The 18,811-nt window shown below is 48.0% G+C and overlaps 1 protein-coding gene across 1 annotated transcript in view; it reads right to left on the bottom strand.

Annotated features, from left to right (window-relative positions):
- Positions 1–320: 320 nt before the first annotated feature.
- The window catches only part of LOC8041556 (putative N-acetylated-alpha-linked acidic dipeptidase), a 31,320-nt gene continuing 12,829 nt past the window's right edge, over positions 321–18,811 (bottom strand). Inside the window, exons 10-17 of the mRNA XM_040209301.3 lie at positions 13,658–13,725; positions 12,572–12,786; positions 10,789–10,888; positions 8,193–8,276; positions 7,218–7,377; positions 5,650–5,731; positions 5,465–5,557; positions 321–4,176 (exon numbers count right to left, since the gene is read on the bottom strand). Coding sequence (XP_040065235.1) covers positions 3,921–4,176; positions 5,465–5,557; positions 5,650–5,731; positions 7,218–7,377; positions 8,193–8,276; positions 10,789–10,888; positions 12,572–12,786; positions 13,658–13,725 — 1,058 coding nt within the window. The 3' untranslated portion in view covers positions 321–3,920. The remainder of the gene's footprint in view (positions 4,177–5,464; positions 5,558–5,649; positions 5,732–7,217; positions 7,378–8,192; positions 8,277–10,788; positions 10,889–12,571; positions 12,787–13,657; positions 13,726–18,811) is intronic.

The following is an 18,811-nucleotide window of genomic DNA, read 5'->3' on the forward strand; positions in this document are numbered from 1 at the left end:
TGAGCTTATCTCCGGTGAGCTTTTCTCCGGTGAGCTTTTCTCCGGTGAGCTTTTCTCCGGGATTCGTAAGACCAGATGGACGACTAACGCAAGGTAGTTTGTGTCGGGTTTAGTGCCAGGCAGTTGCTTGCCCCATTTAGCTCACGGTACTCAGCTTAGCTTCGGTTTTGAAAGTTGACCAAAATTGGTCCCTTGGCGCGGGCTTGGCGCAGATTACCCATATTTCAGCAAAATGCAGCAGGATGTATCAGGGTTAGCCTTTTGGCGCAGTTTGGCGCAATTGGCGCAGCAATCACATCACTGCACACGGCCACAAGACATTCAAGTTTCATTACAATAGTTTAATGAGTGGACAAATGAGGCATACAACAGGGTGGGAATCCTGCTGGCGTACCGGACCAGCAACTATGCGACGATGGCCAACATTCAACAAAAACCGGGAAGGTTAAGCTGTTCTCAGCAAAATACACTCAGGCACTTTCTTTCTTTTTTGTAACCGTGCAAAGGACACACTAGATGCCCACTTGTACCCTAAAAATAGCTGCACTCTGGGAGGCCATCACACAGAGCTTGGGTCAATATGGCTACGGCGATGGCCCTGGAATGTGTGCTTGGAATGCTGGAGCCCCACCCTGTGGGAGACTCCGGACGGAACGCGGGAAGAGAACACCGGGGGTGACAGGTGGCGCCAGGAGACACATCTCTGAAGCCAAGCGACAGAGCTACCGAAAGGGTGTTGGTACCCACCACTGAGAAGTGTGCAACACTTATGCGAGAGGGCAGGGCTGGGCAGTAATGCGACACAAAAATAATGCAATGGTACTACTACCTAAGGTCCTTATTCAAGCCTGACTGCAGGCCAACTACACCCACTAAAAAGGCTGATCATGTTTCTTCTAAGTGCATGCATCTGTGTGTGTTTGGGTACCCTGCTTTAAGCATCCTTCTCATATTCACGAGGAGAGTGTGGGACTAAATCCTTCATCTCTGTTGCCATTTAAAAATCTGTAAATGGTGCAAAAATGGTGTGAATTTGCACAAAGTAATAAAGGTACCTGTGTCTCTGGTACAGATGTCTACAGGGATACAGGCATCCGTTCGAGAAATTACCAGTAGCCCTACAAGAAGGCTCTTTCATATAAGCTCCTTACATTGTATGACAATCTTTTCTAGAAGTATTTCGTAACATTTCATTCAAGCCAAGTGCATTCAGGAAATAACCTCTCTCTCTCTCTCAGGCAACACTGCTGAGCATCTAAAAATGTCACGTTTCCTTTAAAGAAAAACTAATAAAAAACAAGTATCAAACATGAAACAAAGATGTTTCAAAAGGTTTGATACTAATAAAATATCCAACTTGTTGAGTCTATAAATTTGACAGACTTGAAACTTCCGAAGCTACATGTCAGCTTTAAATATCACTTTGTGGGCTTCTGGTTTCATTGTACACATTGTACAAAAACTCAGTGCTGAAGGCCCCCCACACAATGAGGTTTTCATGAACAAGTTTCACTTTACATTCATAATGCTATCGGATGCATTTATTTACAAGCACCAGTGTACATGAGAGAAAAATGAGTACACTTTCTGTGTGCGTTTTAAAGTAGGCTACACCTGCAAGTCAAAGCCAGGATCACAAATATTTGATCCAATAAAACAGAGTCAATCCACCCTGACACTGACTGCTCTCCTTCAGCTTCACTTGAAATAAAGATAAGTGTTTGCTGTAAAGAATTCAAAGAGGCCTCGCCCATTCAATTTTAACTATAGGCGACAAATACTCTTTTTCTCGCGGCAAATATCACCTGCTGTACCGTCAAAAACGAAAAAGGTAAACGTGTCTTCAATGGTTTGTCTTCTATTCTGGATCAACATCCTGCAACAATCTCCATGATGTAAAACACTTCACGGTTAAATAGATACAAGGCTAATGTGCAGCATTGGTCATCCTAAATAAATATGTTGGATGCTTTGTCCAGCCTGCAACCCTTTCCTCATCCATAAACTGATGAGATTTGACATGCAAAAAAAAGTGTGATCCATATTGTCTTAAATAGCTGCAGTGCTCACATTTGAGACCCTTAAAAGCTGCCTTAGAGCACCTATTGTTTGAGATACGTCCCCAAGTATTCCTGCCCAGCCCTGGTAACAGTGGTTATAAAGCAATGTGGTACAAAAAGCATGCGTGTTAGCGCTAGCTGCAGCAAGACTCTGCCCAAGCCTTTGCAAAGACGATAAATAAATGCAGGCCATGGCTGACCCCAGTCACCTCATCAACATTGGCAAGTTATTGAGGCAACAACGTCACTTGAAAAGAACTCAAGAAACTAATTATGCAACACGGAAAGGGGACTGTGTACATTGGCCTTTAACATTCTGAAGGAGCTCTAGGGAAGATGTGCACATATATGCTTCTAGGGAGTCTTAATTAGGGAGATCTACGGAAGATGTGGGCAGACATGCTGCTAGGGAGTTCTTCCAACGAGAGTAATGAGCACATGTTTCATGTTTAACGCCTCAATTTTGTGAGGACGTTTTCCCGACTCGGGCAACTTTCAAGTGATCCACATGCACAAAATGGGGACTACCATGCACTTCGGTGTTTAACGACCCAGGAGGGGAGTTCTAGGGAAGATATGCACATATCTGCTCCCAGGGAGTTTTAACTAGGGATTTCTAGGGCATGTATGGGAACATATGCTCCTAGAGAGTTCCTCCTAGGGAATGCAAAAGCATGTTCTGTAATGAAGGCCTCAATTTTGTATGGACCTTTCTAAGAGTCAAGCAACCTTCGAGGTGATATAATGAGGACTTCAAATTAGCCTTCGATGTCCCTAGAAGGAAGTTCTAGGGAAGATATGTCCATATATGCTCCTGGAAAGCTTTAATTAGAGATTTCCAGGGAGTGTACAGACACATGCTTCGAGGAAGTTCTTACTAGGGAACTACAAGGAAAATACGGGCACTATGCATCATATTGAAGGCCTCAATTTAGTAAGGATGTTTCTACAACACCAGCAACTTTCAAGGTAATCCACGTGCTAAGAACAGACGACGATTGGGTGGCTTTGGGACTAACCCTCAGACATATTACGTCTGTTGTACAGGACACCGATAACTCCCAAAGGTACCATCGGGCACCCTGAAGAATTCTAGGCTTACAGAGCCCACCTTACTGCGTGATGCCTGCAGAACGTATTGACAATGTTTACATCGAGCATGTCTACGATAGTCGTCAACAATTTCAGAAGGAAAGGATGTGGGGGGTCTTTCAATGTCCCCACCCCTGGCGTGAGCTTTCCACCTACAACATTGTTCCGTCGCCAAGCATGCATGCGCGGTCAAGGCACTAAAAAAAGGTGGCGGCTTCCCGTAGGAGGTGGGACGACAGAAAGACCTCCCCACTGTCGTCGGCGCCTACGGTTAGGGACCACGGCTTATTTGGACGTGGATGTCTGGCCACCGGAAAGGACAGGAATGCACGTCACTGTTGCGGGAGCTCGAAGACACGTCCGCCGTCGACTTGTACCATCGTCCTGACACCGAGGGGACGCAAGAGTGAGAAACCGGGGGGATGGGCACAGACGAAGCAAACGGAGAATGTTCCAGCTACGTGCACTTGCAGCAAAGTTTCGTCGGTGGGCTTGAGCATCTGGCCACCCGAAGTTTGATCCCAGCCCATCCTCGACGCCCAGAAGAGACACCGGGAAAGGTGGACGACGGCGGGTGTTTTCGGGATCCCCAGCCACCGGGCCGGCACCGAGGTCGAGAAGGCCCTTTCGCACAACAAACTGGGTTCCGCGTGGCAGTTAGCAGTGACCCGGAGGGACGCGACCGAGACACCGTCCTCCCGTCTCCTAGCAAGAGAACCTCGGCCGGCGAGGCTCACGGGGAGCGAGCTACGGGAAGGGGCGCCGCCCTCAGGAAGTGGGCGTGGCCGAAGTGGGTGTGGCATGGGAGGGCGTGGCCTGCGGAGGCACCACCTCTGCCAGGGAGTCGGCGGCCTGCACGAGGGTCTGCACGAGCAGGTGGTAGTGCTTGTGCAGGGTGGCGGCGTGCGGGCGCAGGTCTTCCGGCGCCCCCAGCTGGTCGAGGAAGCGCATGAACTCGTCCGTGATGCCCGGGAACATCTCGTCCACGTAGGCCGGGGACTCGGCCGGGGACAGGACGATGTGCCTGTGCACGACGGCCGCAAAAGCGTGACGCGAGTCTCGCAGCGAACGAAAACCGTGGTGCCAGGAACGCGTCTCTGACTGGAGTGTCTACCACATCCTAAAGAGTAACCCCTCAACGTCCACCTGATGACGTCGTATAATCGTCGTGCTGTCACTGGCCCTGGCGGTGTCGCGGCAACAGTGGCGGATGCGGCAGTCCGACAGTCCACGGAAGTTTCGGCAGTTGGCAGTCGGGACGCCGCGACGACGGCGAAACTCACGTTTGCTCGTGCATTTTGTTGGAACTTCTGCGCCCGATCGCTGGAATCACGACATCCGACGGCATGACACTCTAGCCTTTGCAACGTCGTTTGTTGCCACTTGGGGACTGCTTTCGATGCACGGGTGGAAGGGGACGCTACACACCGGTCAGAGATGCGTTCCGGGTGCCGTAGTGACAATGAAGGGGCTTCAAACCGGCGGCACACTCTTTGTCAGACTCAAATGATTGCCAAATAAGATTGGGAACCCTTGTTCGGCTCGATTGAAGGCCAAGAAACCCCTGCTAGTCTCGGCATTGATATAATAAAGTGGTGCAGAAGCCTACAAACCACATAAACAATGAGATGCGTGCTAGGGAGCGTTGGGCCCAAATTTATGCATCGCTGGATGACTCGCGTCCGCTAAATTAGTGCTTAAACTCTGGGAAATTTTAGAGCTCATGGAACCCGAAATGGTTTGTGGGTTCTAGGGAATACACTATAAGAACCCATCAGTCAGATCAGTGTCAAGTCTTTTACTGACCATGCAAACCCCATACAAAATATTGTACAAAAGAACAGTATGAACCTCATATGAAAAGCCATATCAAAGAACCGTATTGAAACTCTGAGAACTTATATACATAGCTTGCACGCGACATCGTCGCAACATGCTGCCGATCATTCCCAGTTGTTCTTGAGGAGAAAAACAAACTCAGCAGCGCGAAATAGACGCTGCAGAAGGTATGTGCTCAGCCACAAGGCCGCTGATCTGACATCAGTGCAAGTCAAGCGTGGAAAGTCTACAACATCAAATTGATGCACGAGAAATATAATACCTGGATAAACGTCTATGTCTTCACACCCTGTATAGCTTGCCAAATGCCAAAGGCTGTAATGTTTCTAAACCCGGGAATTTCCTTAGCTCTTTACTTGCCGAGAGAGGCTAAAAAAAGGCCTCACATTCTTGAACCTTCTTGCGGCACAAAAGCGAGCTTATCGGAAAAAGAACTTAGTGTGGAGAGAGGATTTCATTTCCATGATACTCACTTCTTATAGGGGTTTTGGGGCAGCCCCACGGGGTCGAGGAAGGCCCGTTCCAGCAGCAGCAGTTGGTCGTTCACCCTACGTATTGCCATGGGACTGGAAAAAAGAGAGAAAGGAGGAAGTCAGACCACACCCAGAAAAAGCTCGCTGGCAGAAGGAGACACCCTCCTCAGGGAGCCCGCACTCACTCCGAAGTGTCCAGGTTGCTCTGCCGCAGGTGGAAGGCAAATGCGGCTGCTGAGAAGTTCTGCACTGCGCTATCCAAGATGCCTAGGATAAAAAAAAAATAACAGCCAATACTGGCTTCAAATATTCTATGCGGTCTTTAAGACGCTAGAGCCAAGTGCGGCTCATCTGGCGACACATATACCTGGTTAGAAATCACGTGAAGGGGTCTATATTTCTTTTGACCATAAGCGAGAGTGTAGTCAAAGCCTAGAACACACAAACACAGGAACAGCCTAAAAGTTCAACCCCCCAGCCGAGACTCTGTGCTTGACTTCCCTGGCCGGCGGTAACGCGGATGAGACAGCAAACGTCATGCTCTCGGTGCCACTTGACTGGACCCATGGGCTCGTAGCATCGAATACGATAGGATTTGCGGTGAAATGGAGTATAGCTTCTGACATTTTGTTTCACATTAAAAAAACCATGAAACGAAGGCTGATGGTGCAAAATCTGGTGCTCCTCCTTTCCCTTACGCAGTGATGCCATTGGCATGTCGTCAGTCATAAATTGTCATTACTCAAACCTGCGTGCACAGTGCCGTAGCGCCTGGCAGGGACGGACCATGAGACCAAGGCGATTACCAAAAAACCTACAACCTTTACTTTCCGTAAATTGCTTATATAACCCGAAGGCACCGGCGGCACCATCTCCTAGGCATATGTCCACAAATACAACAACAATGGGCTGACATTTTCGCCCGAAATTTTTGAAGTTTCGGATGCCATAAAACTTATTGCCCTTACTGACCGAAATTTCAGACGCCATAAAGCTTTTTGCTCGATATTTCGGACATAATTTGAGTGATTTCCTCAGTTTACAGCCACAAAACACCCGCTGCGACAGCACCGCAGGTTTAGTCGCCGCCATTTCGGTTGATTTGATTTTGCCCTGTAGCCTCAATACCACGTCCTACACAATAAACATGTTGGGTTAAGGCTATAGTCAGGTTTTCCGGTTCCGCTATAGCCAATATGGCCACCATCTCCCCATTCTCATGGCTCTTCCACATCTTCTCGTGATCCGTGTTTTTCGATTGCGACCGCGGAAAGGGTGGCCATCTGCCATTCTTGTGTTCTCTGATCGCAAGGTTTTTTGCTGATAGGCTTAGTATTGAAGCGAGCTTGGTGGACTAAACATTGTCTCCAAATAGTGCTAGATGGTGCCAACTTCAACTTCGCTGTTTGTGCCAACGAAGGCGCTGACAAAGCGCAGCACCGTGATCAAACAGATCAACAAACAAGTGAAAAGTGAACAATATAAAGAGGACGTTGCACGAGAACTTAAAATTGACATGAAGCAAGTGGAAAGTGGCCAATAAGCAGCGGAATATGCGCGGAAATTAAATATTTTGGCTGAAATCAAATTTTTGGAACGCTTGATTATTTGGACAATTTCAGGGTCCCCCTCCGAGTCCGAAAAATCGGTCAGCGACTGTCTTATGTATTCTTTTACGCACCCGCCTCTGTAATGCCCACTGGGCGACACAGGTATGAAATAAATAACGCTGCAAATTCGGGCTTGCACTCACTGAGATCTAGGCCGTGCCCCAGGCTGCCCATGTGGATGTGGAGACTGAAGTAGAGGTCCCTCAGCAGCTGCGCATAGTCCAGCAGGTTGAAGGGCAGGAACAACGAGTCCGACAGGTCCCGCACAAGCTCCCCCGCCACTTGGGCCACCCTGGCGTGCACCTGTGCGCCGAGGGAAAGCCCTAGGGTGAGCGGCACTAGGGTTTCGAGCACCGTTAGAGCTGGGACGGTTTTAACGCGGTGTTTATCTATTGTAAGAACCATTTGATTCCTGTTCAATTCAATTCCTAAAGATCACTATTTACAAAGGTCCAGCAAACTTAAGTAAGACACCTGAAAACAATCTTCACAGCTTGTTTTCTCAGCCGACGTATCACGCACATCGACAGCTCATTGAAATAAAAAAAAAAAACACAAAAGTGAGACAAACTACTTCACAAACTAAGCGCTTGGAACCACAAATTGCTGTCAACTCAAGCAAAAACTCGCACGAACCTTTACAGGGGAACACATCTTTAGATGCGCGGAAAGTTTGACTGCAGCTGGGGGGCAGGTCGAGAGACACGCTGCTCTTCAGTTGGTCTTGAGAAGTGCGTCTAAAACTCTTGCTCTTTTTATCACACGGGAGAAAGCGCCATCTATCCTCAAAAAGCGCCATCTATCCTCAAAAAGCGCCATCTATCCTCAAATATTAAAAATATTTTTGCTTTAAAACCCAATGCATAGATGGCAGCACAAAAAAGCTTGACGAGACATGTGTGGTACCAAAAAGCAGTGGCAAAAGGGGGGCAAAAAAAGTCCCCCTTTTGCCTATATTTTTTGGTCATGAAAGCCCTCAGCTAAGGGGTTCATTATTCACGAAAGAAAAGACGGCAGAGCACAGTCTCTCAACTCCCCTCCAAAAATAGACCTAGAAAATTTTCACTTCCTGCTACGACCACGAAAGTATTGAACCCTACCCCTTCAAAGCCCCTCACCTTGAGCTCCGGATCGAAGTGGTCCTGAAGACGCTGGAAGGTGTCGTACTGGGTGTGCTTCACGGGAAAAGCCACGCTCGACAACTGAAACAGAAAGGGTGCCTTGAAACTTCGTCTAAGGTTTTCGGGCACGACAGTGCTGACGGCATATCCACAGCAGAAGAAGACCAATTGAGTCCACTTTGCAATAAGCACCAAAATGCCCCCCCCCGAAAACCGGTGCACAAAGTAAGCGTCGCTTATGTAGTGGCTCTAGTTACGAGCTCTGGTCAAAAAGAATGGCAAGTTTCACTAAAGCGAAAGCTCCTGAACCAAATGCACTGCAACAGATCTTTGGGTTTGGGTCATTTATTCTACGCAAAAGTTTCGGTGCCACGAAAGGCACACTAGACAGCTCTAACAATTTCGTCGTGCTGGAGTAGTAGAGACACTAGAGCACCCGGACATAAAAGAATAGCTGGTTCGCAAGCCCCGGATTTCTTTGTGCTGTCCATTGTCTTTAACAATCAATTGAGGGCAAATACGAAGACGTAACCCCTCAATAAATCAAAGCAGACAGCTGAAAGACCTCCCTTCAGTACTTGTTGCGTCTTTCAGTATAGACAATACTGATATCCACTTAAAACGTCTTCCAGAATCTCCTCTGAAACTGTCCATCCGTGAACGGAATGGCCTACCTAAAAGAGTGGTAAGCACTTCGGACTGGGAACACCTTAAATGTATGGGTACCTATTGAGTGGTAGAACTATATTTCTCTATTTTAATTTTCCTGCTATTCTAGTCTGTGACCCCTCAGATGCTTTAAACGTATTCAGACATCTGATGTTTTGTCAGTGATTTGCTTAATTTGTTTACTTTCCCCCTCCCCCTCACATACCCTTAACCGGTGCAACAATTTTCGGACTTTGGCCAATTAACTGCGGAAACGAAGAATAGAAAACTGTATTTTCTTGTGAGCGCTAGCTCTTATTTTTAAAAAAATAAACAAATCGATGGTCGAAGCACCTCTCAAATCTCCACGTCGCCTTTCGAGTGACATACTCTGGGGGATCAAGTGGTTTCCTCTTGGGTTCTTTCTTCAGAGACTCCAGCCGCTTCCTCCGCGACTGTTGACTTTTAAAGGATTAGCACCGTCGAAGGTCGCGGCGGTGCTTCATCATCCACATCGTCGGCGGTGCTTCTGCCACAACTCGAAAACATTACTTGCACCACAAAACTATGCGGATCACTCCGCAGCGTTCCATTGGACATTCATGCTTTCGCATTCACAACCCATAAGAAGTGCTTAGGTGTCTTCCGACTTTTTTTAGGGGTCACAGGTCTGAAAAGTTTGTGCAACTCTGGTCGAGACATCCACACAACACATTTTGACCTTATTTTTTATCTTATTTTTGCATCGACGTAAATGCAAATTATGCTGGGCAACCTCACAACACGTGAGCAACGAAAGAACAATGTGACTTTACGCCACATGGTGTTTCAGAGGGAAGTTGGGGCATCAAAAAGTTTGTATGAATGAATCCATGTTTGAAGCGCATTGGAACCTTTCTTAAAGGTGCCTCTAAGTAGCGCATTTGTCATACTCAAATCTCACAAGCGTGGGTTACGGGAAAAAAAAACAGAAGCTTACAAAAACCTGCTTTTCCTGTGCACAGGGAAAAAAAACTGTAAAAAACTTTCAGCCTTTCCACTCTAGTGAAGAAGGAAGACCAGCGAAACTGAACTATGATGGGACAACCTCAAGCACGACTTCTTGGACGACCTCAAGGACGACGCCTAGAAGACGACATCTACGACGACCTCAAGGACGATATCTAGGACGACCTTAAGGACGACCTCAGGGACGACCTCAAGGACGACTTCTAAGATGACCTCGAGGACAATGTTTATGACGACCTCAAGGACGACCCCAAGGATGACTTCTAGGATGACCTCAAGGACAACCTCAAGGACGACCTCAAGGATGACATCTAGGACGGCCTCAAGGACGACTTCAAGGACGACATCTAGGACGACGCCTAGAGAAATTCAGCCTTTCCACTCTGGTTTTCACCAGAGTGGAAAGGCCGAAAAGACTGCCGCCATCTATATGCGAGGCCGGCAAGCCAGTTGCCTGGCTTCCGCCGTCATTCATAGATGGCGGTAGCTGTCCAGAGTTTTGTGTCGACATTTCTTTGCGGGAAACCTCGGGAAACTAGCCCTTAACAGCTCCGCTGTAAAAAACCGTCTGGCAGACGCCGCTACTCACAGATGCTAATAAGCATGCTCGAACCTGCTGGTTCTGCTTTTGGATGTTCATCTCAAGGATGCTTTCACGTTTTTGCCTTATGTTGTACCATCTGTGTGTAGCAGCAGCATCCAGATGGTTTTTACCGTTTTCCTATTTCTGTATATGAAAAAAAGTGGACCCTTTAGGCTTAAATTTTTTTCCCAAGACCCACACTCACGAAATCTGTGTGTATAATAAATGCACCAGCTAAAGAACCACCCGTGAAAAGATTAATTACACTGTGCTCATTGGTTTATTTATGAAAATTTTGTTACGCTTGAATAGCGCTCGAAAACACCTGGTACGGTCGTAAGGAGGCGGACTCACCTTACGCATCACGTCGTCGAGGTAGCTCATATGCACCACCGGGATGCCGGCGCGCGTGAAGAAGGCCGCATAGCCGCCATTCATTTCCATGGGCAGCACCCTAAGCGGACGACCACAGACGCCGAGTTTGTAAATCAGATTAGACGAGCGACGCTTCGTTACGAGAACTAGAGCAGACAAATAAGCTTCTCGACAGCGACAAGAATGCGCCTCCAACCGGTGAATTTAGCGTCCCATTCCACTCGTGCATTCAAAGCAGTCCCCGAAGTGGGAACAGACAACGTCGCTTTCGCGATGTAGTTGTCTTGTGAAAACGTCGTCTTGTTAACGAAAATCGTTGTTGCCGCTTGTCTAGAGCTTTGTCCGAAGTCGCGGGAGACACTTTCTCGTCTTCCAGAATAGTTAAAACAGCCCACAACGGAGCAGAATGATATCCTCCGATGACCCTGACAGCATATCTAAAACGTGGCAAGTCGCATTTCTTAGGCGTGGGGTCGCCGATTGCGCCCGCTCTGCACCAAGCACTAAAATGGCGGCGTCCGCGAAAAAGCCGGGGAATGGAATGCCGATGCTCTAGCTTATGTAGTGGCTCCAGTTACAAGCACCGGTCAAACGAAACGGCCAGTTTCACTACGGCAAAGGCTCCCGGACCGTACGTGCCGTGGCTGGGTCTCTTCAGGTTTGGGCCTCTTATTCCTTGTCGAAGTTTCAAAGTAACAAAATCTGAATCTATACCGTCGAATGAAAATCGAAGTTTATTGCCATGTTTTGGCCTCCCGATAGGTTGGACGATTTTGTTCTTTGAAGCAGTTTTGCCAAGTGTTTGCGAGCTCTACGAGGTGCCATCCGCGATATAAATGTAGCCGGTAGTCGTGCCGACGTGGCCTCTGCGAGTCTACGAGATCATTTAGGTACAAGCATTGAGTGAAGCGGAAATATAATTTGCACATGCCGATGCGCTTTCACTAACTTTGTGGACTGCTGTTTGCTTCACTATGCAAGTTTCTCGTTGCTTCATAATGCCGGGCTAGTCCCCAGGCAAAACAGGCACCGACAGATGGCTACTTAACCGTAGATGATTTATTGTGCGATATTCTATTGAAAATAAATGTCACAAACCAGAAACCCGGCTAGACCGCACGCAATGCATGTACTAAATTGTCGTATTGTCTCTAATGATGGGCGACAAGGCAGGAATAATGAAAAAACTGTAAGTTTAATGTGACGAAGTTGTGCCAGAACAAAAATAGAATAAGAAGGCGTCTCGGCCGTCAATATCGGCGTAACAGTAGGATTGAGCACTAGCGTAAGACCAACGCAAAGCAACGCAGTGCTTTTATACCCACTTCATGTTAAGAAATGTTCCAAACCAGGGCCGGCCTGCTAGAACGGTGTCTAAGCTGAAACTGGGTGAAAGAAAGCATTGCAAAGGCTGAGGCGCGCGACCGTCTCAAGACGCGGGTTGAGTCCCACTCGGCTCGTGCGCTGGCTTTGGCAGTCCTTTCTTCCCCTTAGTCTCAGCTTAAATGCTATTTCTGGCAAAACGACCCAGAACACACAATACCTATAGCAAGAATGAACTGAAGCTTTTCAGAAGAGGAATAAAAATAAATACTAAATCGGCAGCATTCGCACCAGGGTCTTGCGCGCAAAGCCCGCGCACATGCGGCAGTATTTTCTGGAATCTCCTCGAGAAAGACCTCTCTCAACCTCCCCGCTAAACTGTCGGCGGGGTTTACGCACACAAAGAAGGCGCACGTGGCGGCGGCGGCAGCGTACTCACGCGGGGCGGGTGGGCAGCATGGCGGCGTGCACGTAGGAGGCGAGCAGCTCCCTGGGCACAGGGTCAAGGAGGAACGGGGGCAGCTCGTCCTCCTCCTCGAAGACGTCTTCCTCCCCCGGCTCCACGCTGGGAGGGAACAGCAGGTGCGACACGTTGCGCCGCATGGGGAACACCCGGGCCCACTGGTCGTACACCGTGCGGGCTCCCTCAGGGACCTGCCACCGGAGGGGAGGTGAAGAGGGGAGTGGAAGATGGCATGTCATAAGCGCTGACGTTGGTGGTCTCGAGAGAAAGAACAACAAAATAGCGGAGTAACAAAGCAGACGATAGATTAGGCACGTCTGTTTCACTGCAAAGAGTTAAACTTGTTCGAGTGCTCGTCGACTTCATTTACTTTCGTACGATGCGCAATGCCAGCATTTTCCTGAAAAGAAAAACACCACTTACGGGTGGTATTTGGCTGCTTTTGTGTATGCGAAAGTGTTGCCAGCGACGTGGGCCCGTCGGGACCACCTGCTGGGACTACCGCATCGATGTCCGTGTCTACGCCCCGCCATTTGGAAGTGTCCGGAATGCGCGAGACCTTTTCTTCTTGATTGTTATATTAACTCTATGCCCGCGACAGAGAGGGCACATTCAGTTCCAGAGTATCCGCACAAAAAGAAGGTGCCACCAGAGACTCCGAGTTGGACGCTCAGCGAGAAAGTTGGCAATTATGCCGATTTTCTCGCTGAGCATCTGGCTTAGAGCCCCGGAACTGCCAAAAAGCTTCGAGAGAACACCCAATGAGCCCGATTGACACCTTCTTCTCGAACGAGGAATGCACACTTTTTTTTCAGTGACTTTTTTAGCTAAAGTGTGCGTATAGAAGCCTCTGGATGAACTTTTCACAAAAGATTGATGTGAAAATGTCAAACTTGCGGCGATTTGTGCCATGTGGTGTCAAGAGAATTTGTAGCAGGGAGGCCATTTCAATGCCTCTTCTATGGGACCACTATTGCACCTTAACCAACGAAAACTTTGGTGTTCCAGTACTCTGCAAGTACCCAGCCTGTGACACTAGATGTGACTGTCACGAGAGCTCACCTGCTTGGTAGCGTTGAAGACGGCGTGGTATAGCAGGGGCGACGCCGAAACACTCAGGGCACTGGCTCCTGCAAACAGACGCAGTCTTTCATTGGCTGATGGCTTCACATTTTTAGAAGGTTATACAAAAACGTTGGTACAGCCATGCTCTCCACTAACGGGAAAACATAAGGCAGAAGAGCGTCGCATGTGCATGCCTGAAACCTCGCCCGACTACGACTGACCAACCAGGTGGCAACATTACCGTGGCACACATAAGAGACTGCCACCCGACCGGCATATCGGAAAACATGCGAGGAAAAATAAAATTATAAACAAATAGAAGCATTGAGTGAAAAACAAGCAGAAAGGGATTCACCACAGCACGATAACTACCCAATTGATTTCGCTGCTCTTTCTCCCGAAAAACACTGGCTACTCTACCTTGTAAACATCCTCCCCTCCTGCAGATGTACCAACTACCCTTATTGGCAAGGCATTGGGTTGGGCTGTAGTTGGTACATGTTTTAAAAAAGGCAAAGCAGTGCTAAAATAGATGAAGGACACAATGAATAAAGTACATACAAAAGGTGCTGTTGTATGTGCACTCTTCCTTGTGTCCTTTGCCTATTTAGGCACTGTTGTGCCTTTTTTTTTTTATCATCATCAGATCTGTATGCATCTCTTCTCACTGTTTGTTTCACACCATTATCCCTTTTTCTGCAGCGGGCCAAATCACCGCAAAGCGGAGATGGAGCAGGCCGGAAGGAGAAACGGAGATTTGGAGGGAGGGTGGGGGGGAGTAAGCATATAACAATAAAAAGAGAAAACTGTCACATAACAGTTAAAGGGGCGGTGCAACGATTTTCAGACTTTGGCCAATTCCTACGGAAATTAATCTGCGTCACCTATAAAATGAAAAACAGAAAATTGCATTTTCTTGCGAGCGCTAGTTCTTATTTAAAAAAAAATGAAACAAATCGAAGGTCGAAGTGCTTCTCAACTCTCCATGCCGACTTCCGAGTGACATACTCTGGGGGTTCACGTGGTTTCCCCTTGGGTCCTCTCTTCAGACCCCAGCCGCTTCCTCCGCGATTATTGACTTTTAAAGGATTAGCCTCATCGAAGGTCGCGGCGATCGATCGACACAAAGGACGGTTCGCCACGGGGCTGACGGCTAGTGTAGCAGCGGAGGGGGACAGGTTTTTTTTACTTCCACGTATCCCCCAGAGACGCTGTCATTTTCTTTCCCGTAACTGCCACAGGCGGCTGCAGATCGGCAAATAATTCGTTTTTTGCTTTGCGATTACGTAGCAGAATAGCAGTTTTTCGGGAAAAGGTGACGCTTTTTTGGTCACTTGGGCTTGCATAAACAATATAAAAAATGCAAACGGGCAATTCTTTCAACATTAAAATGGTTGCACTGCCCCTTCAAAGCGATGTGCAAAAGACGCTTTCTTGATTTAGGCACACATAACGTAAGGTTGATCGGGCCCCATCTGAGTAAGACTTTTATTATTCAATATTGCTTGAAAAGATGCCAAATATTTAAATTTTCGAATAGTAGTAGTTTCGAATATTATGTCATTCAATATTTGCTTCGAGGTGAACTGCGATATTTGTATTTTTAGCATGAAACATTCTTTGGCTAGGGGTTCAGCTTTTCGTGAAGCCCAAAAGTGGAGCCTGGATAATACCGTGGTTACGAGGCTTGCCACCTATCGATTTTGAGTGGGGGCGCAGAGGCACGCAATAAAAAAGCGTTTGCGCCAGGCGGGAATCAAACCGGCACCCCTTAGATTGTTAAGCGAGTGCCTTTCAGCATGTCACGACACATCGCTGCAAATTGAAGTGCCATTTGGCGGGAAAGCCCTGCAGGGCACCCGCTCTGCGTCGAGCAGATAGCAACTTGACACCCTGTTTCGCGCTTTTAAAACACTGGTTAGCGCCGGTATCTCCACTCCAGGAATCGCTATCGAGCGCACTTGCCACGCCTTAAGTCAGTCGCTAAACGAAACGATCAAGATCGCCGAGAGCGTAGACTCCACGCGTTTCAGGTGAAACACAATTGCCCAGCAATTTGCTATGCATTTTTCAAAGTGTTGAACGCAGCGTTTTAGCCCCATTAAGCCCGCTTCTTACCGAGTAACGGTGCACCGTGGAGGAGCAACACTTGCGGAGCTCGCTTCCGCGAGTGTCGCTTCACTCCAGTGCATCGCTGCTTGGTAAGAAGCGTGTTCAATGGGGCTAAAACGCTGCGTTCAACACTTGGAAAAGTACAAATATTACAGCAGCATGCTTAGGAGGAAAGCACACTTCCAAAGTGGGATGGTGCCCGTGCACGTCTGGCGTATTTAAAAATTAAAGGGGCCCACCAACAATCTTTTGACCGGTTTGAAGTTCGCGCTGAAACGGAGCTCTATGAAAGCAGGAACACCGAGGAGAAAAAACATATCACAGAAATTCGCAATATTTTGTGAGTTATTAGCAAAATAAATATTCCAGAAAACAACTTTAAATAAGCAAAACATTCCGCTTCATGACGTAAAATGAAACAGTTTAGCGATTGGAGCAAAGCGGTTGGCCAATTGGACGCGAGTTTGGCTGATAGCCCGTCGGCCCGGTCGGCTCGTCGGCCATTAGGCCTAGCTGCAACCATCGTAGCTTTGGGATCGGGTTGCCATCATCGATGAATTTACCGGGCTTATCGGATTTTGAGTGCGGATCTGGGCGTCGCGCCGTACGAGGACACTCCGCGCAAGCGCCGCGACGCGTCTCTGCCTTAGTCCGCGTCGACAGCCGCGGAAGACTCGTCTCCCGCAACTCCGCCACCGGGGCCACCTCGGCGAGTAGGAGGTACAAACTGGTGAGCGGTCGGGCACCATATAAGCTGGGTCCCGTCGCTGCACTTCACCCGAACAGTGAAAAGTCTGTCACAGCACTAAAAGACCCTGGCTCCTCTTACTGCTTTTAGTTGACCGGGACCGGGGGCGCACAAGTGAAAATACGATGCGCGTTGCCTGCCCGGATCACTTGTCGTCTGCTCGCGATGGTATGTCGCGGGCTCCGCTGGAGGCGCGCATGAGCGACGAAGCGTTGTTTTCGCCCTTTTTGAACTTTACTTCGCAACTTTAGTAGCTCTATAAAAAGGGCTTGTTAGAGAAATAATGACGGTTAACGTGCAATATACTTTATTTCGCTTCAAAATTCCTGGGACGGCTCTCGCCAATCACAAAACCAAGAGAATGTGACGTATTGTGAAAGGGAGCGCCGTTATGCGCGCGCATTCGGCACCTCGCGGCGCCACCGTCGGAGGAGGTGTTTCCGAGCTGTCAAATTAAAATATGATGCGCTAATATTTTTAAACTCTTTCGTTGTCCACTGGGTTTCCGGGGCCACTAGCGCGTAGAAACCGCAAAAAAAAGTCAACGTGCAAATACTGTTGGAGGGCCCCTTTAATGAAGATTTTGTGAATGTCGATATCTAGATTTCAGTAAAATTTTCAAAATAAGACTGGCTATTACGCGTGAGTATACGTTAGGCAGAGCTATCCCGACAACCTGCATCAATCGTTCGTAACTGGAGAAAAGGTATTTTGTATATAACAAAATTTATAAGTCCCCTCGATTAGATATGGCTGGGCATTTCATAGGCTTTTATTTTATGTCAAATGCGTTGTTTACTTGCCAACCAAATGTAAGCATTGAACTTCCTGAGGCCACAGTCAATAGATGGATAAAAATAATTTAGTTTAGAAATGGACAAGTGAAATCTTGGAAACAAGTTTTACGAGTTCAGCTTGGTTATCGTTTAAAGGGACAATGAAGGCAATTTCGGATATCTTTTTGGCGATTGAACTGGGTCCCAGGCACGTCTCAGGCCACGTTGCCCAAATTTCAGCCGAAACCGGCGCTTGTGTGCTGCGCAAATCAATTAAACAGTCGCGGTAATAATCGTACCGGGATCGACTGGGGCGACGCCCCAAGAGTTGCGGGAGAAGCCAGGAGAAGCGGAGCTCACGTGACCGATGCGGGGCCAAGGAACGCGACGTCACAAGAGACGCGTCAGCGATTGGTCGAAACGAGAAACGTGCCCTCGGTCACATTTTAGTTCGCGATTTTTAGAAATACAGTTCTAATTTCCGCTTGAATAACCATCAATCGGATCGGAAATGATTACTAAACCGTAAATAAAGCAGCATCATTGTTTTTTCTCTGCTACGCTGGACGCGAAACCGGCAACGAGCAACTATGGGCCAACAAATTAAAATTAAAAAAGAACACGGTACTCGAAAGATTTTGCAAAATGGTAGCTGTAGATGGCTGTTCTAACGGTCGACTGAAGACCAGTATTCGTTTGGGCGACGCTAGTTTTCACGTGTGGGTAGCTGTTCGTGTTCTTTGACGACAAAAAGAGGACGTCCGCGGAGGAACCAGATCCCGGAACGGCGGGATTGCTGCCGCTTTCCCTTCGGCATCTCCCCCGCGTCCATCCTTCGGCATGCGGGCCGCTCGTCGCCGGCTGGGCAATCTCCGTCGGGTGATGGCAGTGGCCGCCACACACGTAGTCCCGTTGCATTGGTGTTCGGTCACTGAACGGAAGCCCGAACTCGCTCGCGAGAGCGGCATTCGTCCATGTTGACAGAGTCGGCGCAACGACCGCGCCACCGCGCTGTTATAACCCACCGCGGTAACCAGAGTCTCAATCTCCTAAATACTACCGATACCGACTATTCACACTTGACGTCACTCCCTACGTCACCTCCGTTTTCGGAGGCCCAGAAACGAGACTGGAGATGGTTCGGTTTCGGTTTCTTTACTTCTTTCGTCGGCACATAAATATGCGTCATAAATGTCTACAAAAAATTGGGCGGCATGCTATGTTCCCAAGAAGCATTAAAACACCATTTAAAAAATTAAATAAAATCGTCTTCATTGTCCCGTTAAGCGTCGTGCAGCGGTGAAAGGCTTAGAGAAAATATGCAGCCAAAACCACTATTCACTTCAAACTCAAAATCCACTATTCGCACATGACTAAAACATCCACATTAGAACTCTTAACTGAGAGTCTTAAAACATTTGGGAGGTACCCTTATCCATCTTTTTCAAGACCCACGTTTCATTTCATGGTCTTTATCTTCAAAAAGTATGTTCGCAGATAATAGGTATATGCATG

The sequence above is a fragment of the Ixodes scapularis genome, unplaced genomic scaffold (assembly GCF_016920785.2).
Source record: "Ixodes scapularis isolate PalLabHiFi unplaced genomic scaffold, ASM1692078v2 PGA_scaffold4__175_contigs__length_147842914, whole genome shotgun sequence".
NCBI classification, from domain to species: Eukaryota; Metazoa; Arthropoda; class Arachnida; order Ixodida; family Ixodidae; genus Ixodes; species Ixodes scapularis.